The 14873-nt window shown below is 41.8% G+C and overlaps 2 protein-coding genes across 4 annotated transcripts; both read left to right on the forward strand.

The window, feature by feature from the left end:
• The first annotated feature begins 4696 nt into the window (after positions 1 to 4696).
• Positions 4697 to 8329, forward strand: LOC122416829 (importin-4-like). 3 transcript variants are annotated; one of them, XM_043429896.1, is made up of 9 exons: positions 5064 to 5259; positions 5443 to 5529; positions 5641 to 5748; positions 5837 to 6149; positions 6232 to 6467; positions 6562 to 6752; positions 6855 to 7380; positions 7459 to 7981; positions 8064 to 8329. In XM_043429896.1, exons 1-9 carry the CDS (start codon positions 5209 to 5211, stop codon positions 8186 to 8188), a joined length of 2160 nt encoding a protein of 719 aa, XP_043285831.1. In that variant the 5' UTR covers positions 5064 to 5208; the 3' UTR covers positions 8189 to 8329. The 3 variants fall into 3 exon arrangements, with proteins under 3 accessions (XP_043285827.1, XP_043285831.1, XP_043285830.1); XM_043429892.1 differs by having other exon boundaries at positions 4697 to 5259; positions 6855 to 7981; XM_043429895.1 differs by having other exon boundaries at positions 5855 to 6149; positions 6855 to 7981.
• A 213-nt stretch (positions 8330 to 8542) lies between these two features.
• On the forward strand, positions 8543 to 14558 carry LOC122416828 (importin-4-like). Its single transcript, XM_043429891.1, has 12 exons — positions 8543 to 8836; positions 9089 to 9175; positions 9278 to 9385; positions 9567 to 9905; positions 9999 to 10293; positions 10441 to 10598; positions 10706 to 11303; positions 11411 to 11646; positions 11718 to 11926; positions 12016 to 12541; positions 12661 to 13180; positions 13388 to 14558. The coding sequence occupies exons 1-12, from the start codon at positions 8783 to 8785 to the stop codon at positions 13510 to 13512; spliced, it is 3255 nt and encodes a 1084-aa protein (XP_043285826.1). The 5' UTR covers positions 8543 to 8782; the 3' UTR covers positions 13513 to 14558.
• Positions 14559 to 14873: the final 315 nt, after the last annotated feature.

Genomic DNA, 14873 nt, shown 5'->3' on the forward strand with positions numbered 1-14873 from the left:
AAGTGTAAAAAAAAATCAGTTAAATTTTCAGACAGTTTAGGAGCGTCGTTGCTGAGAAAAATCAATAACAATTTGGGCCAAATAACATGTAATCTTATGGAAGTCAAGACACATTCAGTGATATCTCCGTTAACCCTACACCTCATGTGCCTTTTTTCATACCCTCAACCTCATGACCGGGGTTTGAACGCACCCCAATCTTTTTCTGCTTATAAATCCGGTCCTACGATGCTAAACTGACTTTATCCTACACCATTTTCTTCGTTTTTTTATAACGAAAAGAATGATGTTCGATAAAACTAATTTCAATTGAATTTATATATAAAAAAATCCGTCGATAATCAGTCGATAATGTCGCTTGTTAGGACGGGAGCGTAGTTTGAAGTTTGCGTGGGGTGTGCTCACACCCCAGTCATGCGTTCTAGGGTTAAAAATGATGCTAAAAATTGAAATTTTTTGGGCAACATGAGCAAGGCTTGCCGAATAATGTCAATTTTTTTCAGATTTATTAGGAGATTTGCTGATTATATTAATAATAATCTGTTTTCCGCGCAGTTTTTTGAGGCTAGGATCGTCACTGTTCGTGTTTTCGACTGAGCTTTCACCAGTTTTTCGTCTTTTTTTCCCCAACTTTTCTTTAAAGTGTATGCAACATTGCCAAACTGTAAACTGGCCTAACTTTTGAAAGGTACAGGTCATCACTTTTGGGTCAAAAAAATGACTGTACAGCCTCAACTTCCTTAAATAGGAGCTCTTATGGAAGCTTTCAAAAAATTGCAAACTTCAACAATAAATATCTCAATTTGAGGACGGTGAATCATCGGCATATCCCGCCAGAAGTTTAATACTGTCTTAAGCTTGCTGTTTTAAAAATTATTAGTGGAAAATAATTTTAACAAAGTTGCAAAGTTTTTAGCAAAGTTGGAAAATAGTTTTAACATAAGATACGCTTCAACCTCCTTAACGTACCGATTAAATGTATTGTTAGTGCATTTGTATTACAGCATATCTTGTCAAGACGTAAAAATATTAAAAACGTTGGTTTTGCAAAAGCAGCAACTGATAAATGCAAATTTCCACGCTGACACATATTCGCTGGTATTTTTCAAAAAATGATCTGCGTTTTTTCATCGATTTCGTTGCAACGAGTGCCATTTTTTTCGTCTACGAATCCACCATGTAATTGTTTTTTTTAACTTTATCGCTTCATTCTTCCAGCTAATTGTTCATTAAGTGAAAAAACTTTTTCATTCGTGATTTGTGAAGGAATGAGTTTGAAGGAAAATCTGCGTGGTGCATTCGTAGAGGATGAGTTGAGGAACAAAATGAGACTTGGTGCAATAAAATCGGTTATAAAGTACAGATGATTCTTTGAAAAATAGCTGTGAAAATGTGTCATCATGGAAATTTGCATCTGTCAGTTGATAGTTTTGCAAAACTATAATTTTTAATATTTTTTCACGTTAATAAAATATGCTTGAATACACATCCACTAACAATAAGTTTAATCGGTACGTTGAACTCGGTCTATAAAAGCGTTTTGAAAATTTAGCACTCATTTGTCTAGCATGGAGTACAGGAGTGACCTTAATAGTTCCCGATCGCTCGAATTCCCAGCAACTTTGGAGGATTCATCTCCTCGATTCAGGATTTTGAAAATCCACGGGATTCCAGTAAATTACGATTCAATCGATTCCGAAATTTTGAAAGTGAAAAGCTAAAAATGTCCGAGGAGAGCGACAAAAAACTAGAAGCGCAATTATTCATCGACTCTGTTCAACTCGAATTTCCAACACTCGAGTTTGCACGAAAGATTTTTCAACCAGCGGACCGGTGTTGAGATAAGGAAACCGGTGGATTAGAACGAGCCACGGGAGCGGGGAGCACAAAACACATTGCACGCATACGAAGACGATATTTGCACTTCTGGTGGATGAGCTAATCCCGTCGTAAAGATGGAAGGGAACAACACGTGGCTCGGAGATTGTCCGAATCCTTAAAAACGAGTAGTCTGCGGAGATAATTTTTTTCCTTTTTTTCACAATTTATTTTTCTTCTTCCATGTGGACGTGAAAAAGGAGATAAAACTTAAGTTTCGTTGTTCGCGGAAGGTTTACAAAAAAGTAATTCGCTTCGTTCAATGAAGTGAAAAAAACGATTTTTTCATAATTCCGAGCTCATTTTCTCGAGGACGGAATGAAAAAGTTGGCATTTATTTGTTTTGCATTTATTCCGATACCGTTTCGTTGCGGGGTCGCGGTGAGAGCACGTGTGTAAATAAAACGAGTCGGCATCGATTGACGAAAAAGAGAGAGAGAGAAGCCAAAAGAGCGCGCGAGGTTTCGGTTCTCGATTCCGAACAAAGAGATCAACGCAACGCGATAAGAGTCTGGCAAAAAGCACACTCTTGTGCCAGAGACTCTCGCGGACGAAAAATAATGATACGTAAATGTGAAGGAGAGAGAGAGAGAGAGAAAGAAAATAAGTGACCGCCAGGGGATCGTGACCGGAACGATCTTCCTTCTTCGCGCCTCTTATTTCCTTGCCGCGTTTCTTATCGATGTTATAATGCGACGATTGACCGTCGACTCTCCCAGTCAACGTCGCTTCACTTTGCTTACACGATAAATTATACGTCACTCGTAAACACACGCGCAGGACTATTTGTCCTCGGATTAAGGAAAAAAGTCGACAAACGAAAACCTCCGGCCAAATGCCCTTTTGCATAAACTTTCAAAGTTATTAATTACGAAATTTTCTTTATTTTCTTACCTTTTTACATTCATTTTTTTCGAATTCTCGCTACTCCCGTCGAAAAATGTCGATCGTCTTCGCATTTGCGGAAAAAAAAGTTCGAATGTGCAGTTCCACTGATTTCGAAGCAATAATGAAAAGCCGGGCTACGTGTTCGGCCAGAAAACATGCAAAAGGAGAAGCGATCTCGGGGATATTTTTACATAGACGCTCTCGAGGCATCGAGAGACTTATAAAGATGAGAATCTAGTTTTCTAAGTTATAGATATAGAGAAGGAATGTGCGTTAAGGGTTTTAGAGAGGCACGACGTGCAAGCGGAGCCACTCAACGAGAACGATGACAGCAAAGCACCACTGTCCTCACAGAATCAGAGCGAACAGCCCCTCCGCACGGCACGCGCTTTCTTCGACGGGCTATTTTTTCGGAATCGTTTCCAGAGCAACGTAGAAGAGCAGCGTGCTCTTCCACAATCGTATTTTTTCAATTTTCGAGACCGATTTGCTGCATTGCGAGCTCTGGCAGGTGGAGCACCGAAAGAGTTCTAAATAAATGAGATTTCGAGCTTTTCCCGTATTTTTTCGGTTCGCGATGTTTTTAGGTTGGAAAATTCGGAAATTCTTGTTTCGAAGATTTTAGCATAAAAATACTGGAAATTCGGGAAAAATACTGGTTCGGATGCCGAAAAAGTGCGAATTAATAATTCCCGAAGGAATCGATCAACGCTTCATTGATTCTCCGAACACACGAAACGAGACGAGTCTGCATCGCATCAATGCAAAAGCAAGAGAAAAGGAAAACGCGTGTAGAATCCGAACGCGGGTTTTTGTACGCGCGGATGCGAGGCGACCTGGTAAGGGAGGGGCACAGTTCTAAAATAATAAACTCGCGAGCGTGTAAAGCCCACGAGAGTCTTCGACTGGACGAAGATGTAACGAAGATCCTCGATCGAGCCACGAGTATTTGTGCGCGTGTGACTTTACATTGAACACAGTGTTTCAGAGACTCCGGCGCAAAAGCCTTAGGAATCACCGCAACTCATGCAGATTCTCATGAAAAATATCATTTTTGCAAAGTCAAATTGGGCTAAATGGCTCCTGTTCGAATTTTGAGATAACCTCGGAAAAGCAGGATCGAGTTTGTCGAAATTCATTGGACGCACTCACAAACACTTGAAATTTCTTTCGTCGAATATGTTAGATTTTTCAAAAATCTTTCTTGCGCACACGCAAATAAAATCATAAGTAACAAAGAGCGTCGTTTTTTTTTTGTAGGAGCGTTTAGTAAAAACGCCATTTTGTATTACACTGCAATTCCTTTGATTTTGAGACACCGCATATGTTTACTGACGAGCAAGAGTTGCAACAAAACAAACAGAACAGAAAAATATCCGCAAAAAGATTCACAGAAAAAAAATTGATACAACCGCGAGAGCTCTCATCGCTGCTTGTCACTTTTTCGTTCGTCATCGCATTTTTTTTGGTCAAAAATCAAATGAATCGTTACGATAAGATTCTTTGGAAATTTTGATTATTCGCGGAAGAAGACCAAACTCCGCTTGTCCTATTCCGTAGCCCCGGTTTTTTCATTATCTTTGGAATCGACGGACGATAAACCGAAATATTGGGCTAACCGACCGAAGCTCACGCTACACTCTTTGCTCTCCCTCGGCCTTGCTACCCATGGCGCTATTCGCGCAGGCAAACACGAATCCGTGCGCGTTTACCATCCCCCCTCCCCGGCCCGCCAAGGTGCTACCGTTGCTTCGACCCCCCCCCCCCCCTTCCACCCTCCGTTTTTCGCGGAACACGAAACACGATATCGCGCGAAGCGCAGTGGTAAGGCCATCGGACGAAGTTGAACGTAAGCATGGCTATGCGTGTAGAATGTAAACAAAGAAAACAAGTAGCCAAATTCATCAGGAAACATTCAAAAATATCACATTTTTAAAATTGTGCTTGCTGTCATGATTGAACAATTTATTTTCGTATTGAATAAATTCAACGGAATTAGAGCTAATATTGAGGGTGAAATAAGCGTGTGTCGGTTGACGAATTCAACTAATGAAACGGAATCGTGTAGAATTTTTTCTTCCTTTTATTTGATGGATTCGAAATGCGCCACGTGCAAATATGGACCAAAAACATATGCCTGCACGCGGTATTACCTAAGAATCGACCGCGAATACCGCGCTTTTGGCTCGTATTCGGAGCTCCCCCCACTCTCAATTCTCTTTATAAATGCACGCGAGTTACGTAATGACCGACTAAGAATACTGTGCCGTCCGATTGGGGGATTTTCGCAGCTTCGTCTCTATCGGTATAAAATGAAAAAATCACAAAATATGATCGATCCCGACTCGAGATTACTTCAGTCGAGTCCCGCAGTCTCCCGATGTTTCATCGAATTGAAAATCTTCGTCAAACGAGTGTCGTGCAACAGTTTGTCGGCTGATAATGGAAGCAACATTGCAGAAACTTTTGGAATCGGATGAAAATGTCAAGCAGGTAAGGAAAATTTATCAAAAAAATCGTGTCAATCGCGTATTTCGACTCGGAGAATTTCACGCAGGTCAAATCCAATAATTGACAATCCCGCCAATTTTCAAAACAATTGTAATGAAATAATCTCCGTTAACCTCAAAACGCGAGATAATATTAGATAATTAAAAAATCAAAAAACAATTCAAGCCCACCGAGGAGTTGCGCGAAACTTTCAAAAACCCCGAAAGCAGTTCGCTCCTGTTCCAGCTGATGGTCGCTTCTCAAAATCCCATGGTTCGTATTTCGATCGTAATTACAAAAAAAACCAAAATTTCGACGTTTCGCACCAAGCGACGTCGATCAAGTGTTTTTTAAAAATCGCCCGTGAATATTTATTTTCCTCAGATCAGGCAGTACGCTGCCGTGCTTCTGAAAAAGCGCCATTCGCAGTTGAAAAATTGGACGAAACTCCCAGTCGAGGCTCGCACACAAGCGAAACAGTTGGTCGTGCAGGTACAGTTCGTCGTCCATAAGCAAGCGAAAAAGTGAACCGAAATTGCGACGTTTTTCTTTCTTTTTTCTTCCACGTTTATTTTTCAAGGCATTTTTCAAACGACAGAGTCTCAGCGAAGAGGCGGACGGGAAGGTGCAAAAGGCGGTTGTCGAGCTGACGCGAACGATAGTGAAGCACGAATCGCCGAACAACGGATGCCCACAGATATTCGAAACGATAAAAGCGTTAGCGTCGAGTGGGAATCTCGCTAAAAAAGAGCTGGGAATGTACGCAATTGAAAAAACCGCAGGAACAGTTCCGAGTGCATACGTCGATCGGAGTGCGTCGATTGTCGATATTTTAATCGAAATTCTGCAACCGCCGACCGAAGGGACGAAGTCTCTGCTGGTGCAGGCCGTCAGTAAGAGATTTTTGCATTTATATTTTTTTCCATTTCGATTCGACAAAATTTCTAGGTGGATTAAAAAATAATGGATTTTCAGAGAGTCTCGCAGCGCTCGTAAGACACGTGGAAAGTGCAAGTCTGCGAGCAGCCAATCCTCGTTTTCTCGAGATTGGTTTGGAACTCGTGCAAAGTACAAACGACCCGGAAGTTCGTAAAACTGTCTACGGATTGCTCGCGTCAATCAGCAGAGTTCTGAAAAAAAATATGGCGCCGGCATTACCCAGGATAGTTGACTCTGTCATCGAGGGTTTGTCCCGAGCCGAAGATGCGGTCGTGGGTAGCTGCTTTCCTAAAATTCCATTTTTCCAACGGCTCTAAAAATACCTTTTTCCTGTTTTTTTATTCGCAAATTATTTCTCGTATCCAGAATAACGAGAGCGTCGAAAATCCCAGTCTTTCGTTCCCAGTTTTCGATGTTGGCAGCGACCTCGACGAGGGGGACGAAGACGTCGAGGATTCCGATGACGAGGACGCTGCTCGTCGCGGACCGAGAAGTCCCTGGGTCGAGGAAAAGATCGAAGCGATATCGGCGTTGAGGCAAATGGCCGAGAGTAGCGAGTACGAAATCTGAATTTATTTTCGCCACTGAGCAATTCTCAATTTCGATAAATAATTTGATAAATTTAAAGAATTAAAGATACGATTTTTCCACGAAAACAGGGAAGCGTTTTTGCCAAGCCTGAAAAAATCCTTCGACGAGACACTCAAACTGACGATTCATTCTGACGCGGACGTGAGAGAAGCAGCGATCGATGCGCTGCTGCAATTTTCTCTGAATCTGTCAAAATTTAGTGGGGCCGAGTGTCGAGAGGAGTTGTCGAAAGCGTTGTCGCTTCTAGTGCCGAAACTGTCGCACTCGATAAGTCACGATCCTGAGAAATCGGTCGCGATGAGCGGAATGTGGGCTTACGCGAAAATGTTGAAGGAAATAAATAACGAGGTTTTATTGGGCGACGGTCATCGAGCCGCGATCGTTCAGTGCGTCAGCGATGTACTGATGGAAAAAACCGAGTGTCAGGGGCGGGCGAACGTGGCCGGGAAGAATTGCGAGAACGACGACGTCGAGGGAGACGAAACTTTGACAGAATACGCCAGCGAGGTTTTCTCGGCGCTGGGAAAAGTCATTTTACCTGAAGATTTTGCCGAGTACTTTCGAGCAGTTTTTCCCACGCTGGCAGAACGATGCGCAAGTTATTTTTCTCCCCGACGCGATCGACCTTCTCGTTTTGTTGTTTTTATTGTTCGACTCTTTTGCTGTCCGCAGAAATCGAAGAAACGGGAGGCTCGGAGGTCAATGGCGGTTGGTATGATCGCGAAGTGCATGTCCGGCTTGAAGCACGCGTCGGGAGCGTTCGTCGAGCAGCTTTTGCCGCTGTTTTATCAGTCTTCGTCGGACGAGTGCAGGTGCGTGCGTCACAATGCTTTTTGGGGCTTGGGCGAGTTGGTTTTGCACTCGAAGGAAGCGATGTTCGGTCGTTACGAGAGCGTCCTGTCACTCACTGAAACGGCGTTGGCTCGCGAGACCGAAGCTGGTCCTCGCGACAATATGATCGGCCTGATTGCTCGGATGATTATCACCAACTACTCGATACTCGAGATAAATCGAGTGTTTTCATTGTTCGTCGAAAAGCTACCGCTGCGACAAGACTTCGTCGAATACGAGGCTGTCTTTGCCGCTGTATCAACACTTTTTCGAGCCAATCACGAAATCATCAAACCCGCACAGCTTCGGGACCTTCTGAAGCTCGCCATCGACGTACTTTACGATGACAAAGCGCCCAATGACGGTAAGAACGATTTGGTATTTAATGTTTCACTATTTTTTGAGAAAAACCAAAATTTTGTTGGATTCGTATGAAAAAATTGCAGAAACACGCGAGACGATAATAGGCTTCGTGAAATCAGTTAATCGCGATTTCAGCGAAATCTACAACGCGGTACACTCTCAACTGCCGCCCAAAGTAGCGACGAATTTGATGCACATTCTTTCCTGATACGGCCTCCGAAGATTTTTGCGTCAAGAGTCAATTTTTTTTTTCTATCACGCACGATATTCCAAGTTCCCAGTCACTGGTCCTAATCCCACGGTTTATTTGTAAAGAAAACTATCGAATAAAGCACTGAGCGACGGACTATTTTTTTAGTAATCAATTTAGTACGAGTACATCGATTCATCGATGCGGTATCCATTTTTTAAATGAAGTCAAACTAATTCGATACACCGCGACGAAATAAACGAAACCAAGATCTTGGCCGGTGCAGAGACTTGAAAAACTGCGGTATCGGCCGAGTTTCATAGGTTAAGTTGCGACGAGTTTCAAGTTTCGAAGTGCTCCGTTCGAAATGAAGCGCTACAGGAAAAAATCCAATAAGAGACTTTTGTAGTTTGCGGTTGGATGATCTCGGTAGTTTTCGTACCTATCGATACACTTATGAATCGGGCGAAATATGATAAATCCCGCGGACGACTCGATGCTATTATTGTATAGTCGCCAAGTTGTTTTCTGCTGGCTCCATTGAAGGGTGTCATCGTCATCGGTCTGAGAATCAGCGGTGAATAAAGGACGTTCTACACAACACGGACAGTAATGGAGGATATATTGGGCAGGCTTTTGGTAGCCGACACAAATGTTGTCGAGCAGGTAAAAAATCGAGTATACTCTGCCTATTTTTTGCGTATTTCCAGCGTTTATCGGCTCCCGAAAAAGAACACGTGCTCGTGCTTTTACGCCGTTTCCGATTACCATATACCGGCATTTTCATTGTTCTGTGACATTCCTCTTCCGCCAATATTTCCAAATATGAGAATTTCGAATGAAGTTTTTTTATTATTTAGTTTTTTCACATGATTTCTTATTTATTTTTTTTCTATAACAAACATACATTTTTTTAAGGCTACCAGCGAGTTACGAGAAATTTTCAAAAAACCAGAAAGCAGTTCCCAGTTGTTCCAGCTCATGATTGCCTCTCAAAAACCTATGGTTCGTTGTTCGATTATTCGAAAACAATTCGTTTTCCGTATTTGAACGATTCACATGAACGATATTTCCATCGGCTACTTTGAAACATACTTTTTCTCTCAGATAAGACAATACGCTGCCATACTTTTGAAAGAGCGCTATTCCAAAGTTAAAAACTGGGGAAAACTTCCAGTTGACGTTCGCACTCAGGCCAAACAATTGATCATTCAGGTAAAAACGCACTAATTTACATCGACAGTTATTTTTTTCAGGAATAGATTCTCTCGAGTTTGAAGCAAAAACAACCTTTCAACTGAGTTCCGTGATTTGCTTTATCCCACAGTATTGTTTTTGTTTTTTCCTTCGTATTCCGTTTGATGTTATTTTTCAATGTTTATCTTTCGAATGGCAGGGCTTGAGTCAAGAGACAGAGAAAAATGTGCGCAACGCAATAGCTCAGCTGATGGGAGTCATCGTCAGGCATGAACTACCGAGCAATGGATGGCCACAGATTTTTGAAATAATACAAGAGTTATCGTCGAGCGAAGATCTTTCAAAAAAAGAACTGGGCATGTACACTCTTGCGAAAATCACAGAAATTTCTCCGGATGCTTACATCGGTCATGCACAATCCATTATGACTCTTCTTGCCCAGGTTATGCAGAGTCTCGGTGAAATGGGAACCATGACTGCTTTTTACATTCTACAGACAATGCTTAATCTTGTTCCCCTGGTTGACGGTAATCCAATGGTTAGTATACTGGTTTCAAAATCTTTGAACTATCATGTTTCAACATTTTCATTTCGTTTGGACATTAATACGGATTGGTTCACGCATTCACAGATGGTGAATCTGTATCACCAAATGATGGGTCCTGCCATGAGCGTTGTTCAAGCATTGGCAACGACCAACGAGGACAGAGCTATCGAGGCTTTGGAACTTTTTGATGAACTGTGCGATGAAACCATTAACGTCTTTGGTTCGAGAACAAAAGATCTGATTGCCATGTGCCTCGATATCGCTAAGAATGTGTCTTTAGGTGATGAACTACGATCGAGAGCAATCAGTCTTTTGAGAACATTGATAAGAACAAGGAAGAGAACGATACTGAAGCATAAGCTCGTCGAGCCAATAGTTGGTAAGTTGAAACTTTTCATTTGAAACTCGGCAATGATTGCAAAAACTCAAAAACAATATTGATTCATCGAAAATTAGAATAATGCACTAACGTTTCCTTTCAACTTCATGCAATTTTGAATTTCCAACATTTTTCTCTCCCCAACAGATGTGCTGTACGGACTCATGTCAGCAAAGTTGGACGAGGATGAAGACGAAGAATTATTCGACGATGAAAATGAGAAGCAAACGCCATCGATAAGAGCAGCGCACACGATGCATCTTTTGGGTCTTCATCTCCAGCCCGAAAAACTTTTCCCTCATTTGGTAAATTCGAGATGATTTATTTTTAGAGATATTTTCACAGTAATTATGGATTTCTTAAATTTTTTTGCTCATCAATAAATTATGAATTATCCGTAATTTTGTCACAGCTCCGTTGCATAAAACCGGGTTTGGATGGGAACGACGTATATGCGAAGAAGGCAGCATACTTGACTATGGCAGTTTTGACCGAGGGTTGTTCAGAATTCATAAGGAAGAATTATTTACCAGATTTTTTGCAGTACGTTTTATCCGCAGTGATGCACGATAATCCGATAGTCTGCAACGCTGCTCTCTACGCTGCGGGCAAGTTCGCTGAATTCTTGCAACCGGATATCAGTCGGTTTTCGGATCAATTGATGCCCGTCTTGTATCACTACTTGGATCGCGTTTACGAGTGTGGTAAAGAGGGGGTAGATTTACCGAAGGGCGTGATGCAAATGTTTTATGCACTCGAAACATTCTGCGAGAATTTGGAGGATGCTCTGCTCCCCGAGCTTCCTGAACTTATGCGGCGACTGATCGATTACCTTAACAAAGGAACTTCTCTCCAAATTCGCGGTCTCGTTTTCAGCGCCATCGGCGCTGCTGCCAATGCGAGTAAGCAGAATATGCTCCCTTATTTCCCTGATATTATGAGACATCTGGACGCTCATCTCGCCGAACCACCGACCGAAGAAACAATGTCGTTGCAAATTCAGGCTATCGGTAAGCCCGGTTTTTCTGTTGCCTTGCATTCCAAGAATTTCTCGATCTTTCACCGATGCCAGATATTATATAAAATATAAAAAACTTGATGAAATTTGGATGTTTAGAAACTCTCGGTATCCTTATAAGAAGCGTCGGGAGCGAAAATCTAACCGCAGTGATCGGTCGGTTTCTCGAGTTCGGTCTCAATCTCCTACAAAATACGAACGATCCGGATATTAGGAAAGTGGTTTATGGATTGTTTGCTTCAATAAGTACAGTTATGAAGAAAGACATGGCACCGGCGTTGCCTAAAATCGTCGAACACATTCTCGAGAGCATACGAAGCACCGAAGGTGTTGTGGTGAGTGATTTTCGTTAAGAAAATAAGATTTTTTCTTTTGCATTTTGTATAAAAATTATTTCGATACGTAGACTCGATACAAGGACGAAGACGTCGCAGTTTTGTTCCCAATTTATGACGACGGCAGTGACAACGAAGAGGGGGAAGAGGATATCGAGGATACCGACGACGAAGAGGACCTCGATGACGATGACGTTGCTGGCTACAGGGTCAACAGTGCATACGTCGAGGAGAAAGAGGAAGCGATATTGGCCCTGAAAGAAATAGCACAGTATACCGAGTAAGCAGCCAATTTTTTGAATAAATTCCTTAAAAAAAGTTCAATTTAATCGTTTCATTTGAAATAAGAAAAAATTGATAACTTCGCAGGGAAGCCTTTTTGCCGTATCTGGAAAAATCGTTCGAAGAAACCTTGAGAGTGACGAGTTATCCTCAAATGGATATAAGAGAAGCGTCGATAGACGCGTTGATGCAATTCTGTCTGAATCTGTCAAAAATCAGTACCAACGAATGTAGGGATGCATTGCTGAAAGCGCTGTCGGTATTCGTGCCAAAGTTATCAGAGTTGATAAGGCTCGATTGCGAGAGGTCGGTGGCGATGAACGGCCTGGGAGCTTACGCGACGATGTTGAAAGAAATCAAAGGCGATGTCCTGCTAGGGGAAGGCCACCGGGACGCTATAATTAATTGCGTAACGGACGTAATGTTCGAGAAAACCGAATGTCAAGAGCAGGAGGACGACGTGGTCGGTGAGGATTGCGAGAACGAGGCAGAGGAAGATGAAGCTCTGATCGAATACGCTGGCGATGTCTTTTCAGCCTTGGGAAAAGTCATCCCCCCCGAAGATTTTGCCATGTACTTTCAGGCTGTTTTGCCCATACTCAGTGAACGTTGCGTAAGTTTTACTTTCGTATTCAATTATTCTTCGCTTTTTATTTAGTACAATTATCATTTAAAGAATTAAAAAAACGATTATTAAAATTGAGAACCCTTTGGGATCGAATTCGTTGACAGAAATCCAACAAATCGGAGGCCCAAAAATCGTTTGCGATTGGAACGATCGCGGAATGCATATCCGGCTTGAAACACACTTCCGGGGCGTTCGTCGAGCAGCTTTTGCCGCTGTTCCACAAATGTTCTTCAGACGAGAGTCCAGACGTCCGTAACAACGCTTTTTACGGATTGGGAGAGCTGATTTTACACTCTAAGGAAGCCATGTACAGCCATTACAGCAACGTGCTGTCCCTCATCATCGTCGCATCGGCCCGTGAAGTCGAGGCCGGCCCACGTGACAACATGGTCGGTGTGATCGCGCGGATGATCATCGCCAATTATGCCATACTCGACATCGACCAAGTCTTCCCTTCGTTCCTCAAGCAGCTCCCGTTGCAACAAGATTTTGTCGAATACCAGGCAGTCTTTGATGCTGTCTTGACGCTTTATCGAGCTGGACACGAAATCGTCAAGCCGCATCTTCAAGACCTTCTCACTCTCGCCATCAACGTTCTCCACGAGGATAAAGCACCGAGCGATGGTAATAATCGATCGAGTATCTTCATTTTTCTTTTATCTCCTTTTGGAACTAAAAAAATCATTAAATCCGTAAATTAGTTGAGCCCTGTCCGGTTGCCCGAGGCTTTATTTCCCAAAAACTTCAATTGTTCTCGGCGTTTGTCCTTCCCTTTAGTTTTTTTCGTTTTTACTCTCTAATTCCAAATTCATAACGATTAAATATTTGCAGAAACGAAGGAGACGATAATGGGTTTCGTGAAATCAGTAAACCAGGACTTCGTCGACATTTACAACGCGGTTTACTCTCAACTGAGCCCCGAAGTATCGTCGAACATGATGCGCATATTTTCGTAGAACGTCTCCGAAGACTTTCGCTTTAAGAATCTTTTTATATATTTTATTATTCTCCGATATGAATCTTCGCATAGAGAAAAATAGGAGAAAACGTGAAAAATTGAGTGAGATTCGATTGTGAGAGATCGACAGTCTCTTCTTTTTTTTTTCAATTCACTCGCCAGTTTTCTTTACGGTTTCACGATTTTAACAGTTCGCCGTGGAAAATTATGAAGAAAAACCCAGTAAAAACGAATCTAACGACTGTCTCTTCACTAATCGGATCAGAGATACTCGCGTGCGAATCGATTCAGCAATAAGATACCGACTTTTCTAACGCGTGCCTTTTTTTTTATGAAAATGTCGAAGAAAACAAAGCACAGTATATTTTTTTTATATACGCCAATGAAAAATGAAAAAAAAAGAAGAAAAAAATGAGGAAGAAACGAACACGATATAAAAAATACGAAAACTCATGGAACCCCGCTATCGCTAGTTGGAGACTCGTCCGTTGGCATCATATGATGGATCAAAGTCATTCATTGTCAATTGTAATTTTTTACAATTGCAAATAACGAGTTTTGTATGGATTTTGACGAGGTTAACTTCAACGGTTGAACAGTACAAGGTTGAAAAATAACTTTTTAAAAATATAAAATTTGTTAAAGATTAATTTAATTATTCTGTTTATTTATAGCGATCGATCGTAGAAGTTGAAAACCCGAAGGGACTTTCGACGATATTTGTTTCAACGTTACTTTCCAACCGTGCTGCCCAGATTTGAACAAAACGATATTGAAATTTGCGTTGTTGGAATTTCCGAAAATATTCCGATCCAATTCCGCAAATTGCAATCCGGTAAATATCATCGTCGTGGAACATTAAAAATCATTATCTTCGATGATCAAAAGAGAGAGAGAGAGAAAAAAAAAGAAAAAAATTCGATATAAAATGTGTACGAGTCGTACGAACACGAAGAAATTCGCTCTTCGCACTCAAAGTTATTCGTACACTCGAAGCAAATGTAAGTGTCTCGAGTGTAATAAAAAACAATATTATTAGAAAAATTTGTCGTATCTTTTGAACTGATTTTTTCACAAAGTTCTTTCGCTTTCAATCTCTCTTATCCCCTCGCGCTCTGTTCATTCACGTGGCCGTGAATTCCCAGTTTGTGTCATGAACTATCGACTAACAGAAGCGGATTATGCACTATCAGCCGCGGTATGCGTTATCGAATAAATCGCGTTGGATTCTCGGCTCTCCGCACTGTCGAGCAAGACGGGAAGTCTTGATACTAATTCTCAAGGTTCCTCGTCCGTTTACCGTTGAAGCTTATAGCAGGCCGCGGAAAATTGAAAATTTACCCAGAGAATCCCTCGTTG

Source organism: Venturia canescens, chromosome 10, assembly GCF_019457755.1.
Source record: "Venturia canescens isolate UGA chromosome 10, ASM1945775v1, whole genome shotgun sequence".
Lineage (NCBI taxonomy): Eukaryota > Metazoa > Arthropoda > Insecta > Hymenoptera > Ichneumonidae > Venturia > Venturia canescens.

What these genes read in the sequence shown, in the direction of transcription:
- LOC122416828 (XM_043429891.1), top strand. Translation starts at nt 8,783, where the DNA reads ATGGAGGATATATTGGGCAGGCTTTTGGTAGCCGACACAAATGTTGTC. An exon ending in ACACAAATGTTGTCGAGCAG is followed by an intron (nt 8,837 to 9,088) that starts GTAAAAAATCGA and finishes CATTTTTTTAAG; the next exon opens with GCTACCAGCGAGTTACGAGA. An exon ending in GTTGCAAATTCAGGCTATCG is followed by an intron (nt 11,304 to 11,410) that starts GTAAGCCCGGTT and finishes TTGGATGTTTAG; the next exon opens with AAACTCTCGGTATCCTTATA.
- LOC122416829 (XM_043429892.1), top strand. Translation starts at nt 5,209, where the DNA reads ATGGAAGCAACATTGCAGAAACTTTTGGAATCGGATGAAAATGTCAAG. An exon ending in CGGATGAAAATGTCAAGCAG is followed by an intron (nt 5,260 to 5,442) that starts GTAAGGAAAATT and finishes AAACAATTCAAG; the next exon opens with CCCACCGAGGAGTTGCGCGA. An exon ending in CCCGAGCCGAAGATGCGGTC is followed by an intron (nt 6,468 to 6,561) that starts GTGGGTAGCTGC and finishes TCTCGTATCCAG; the next exon opens with AATAACGAGAGCGTCGAAAA.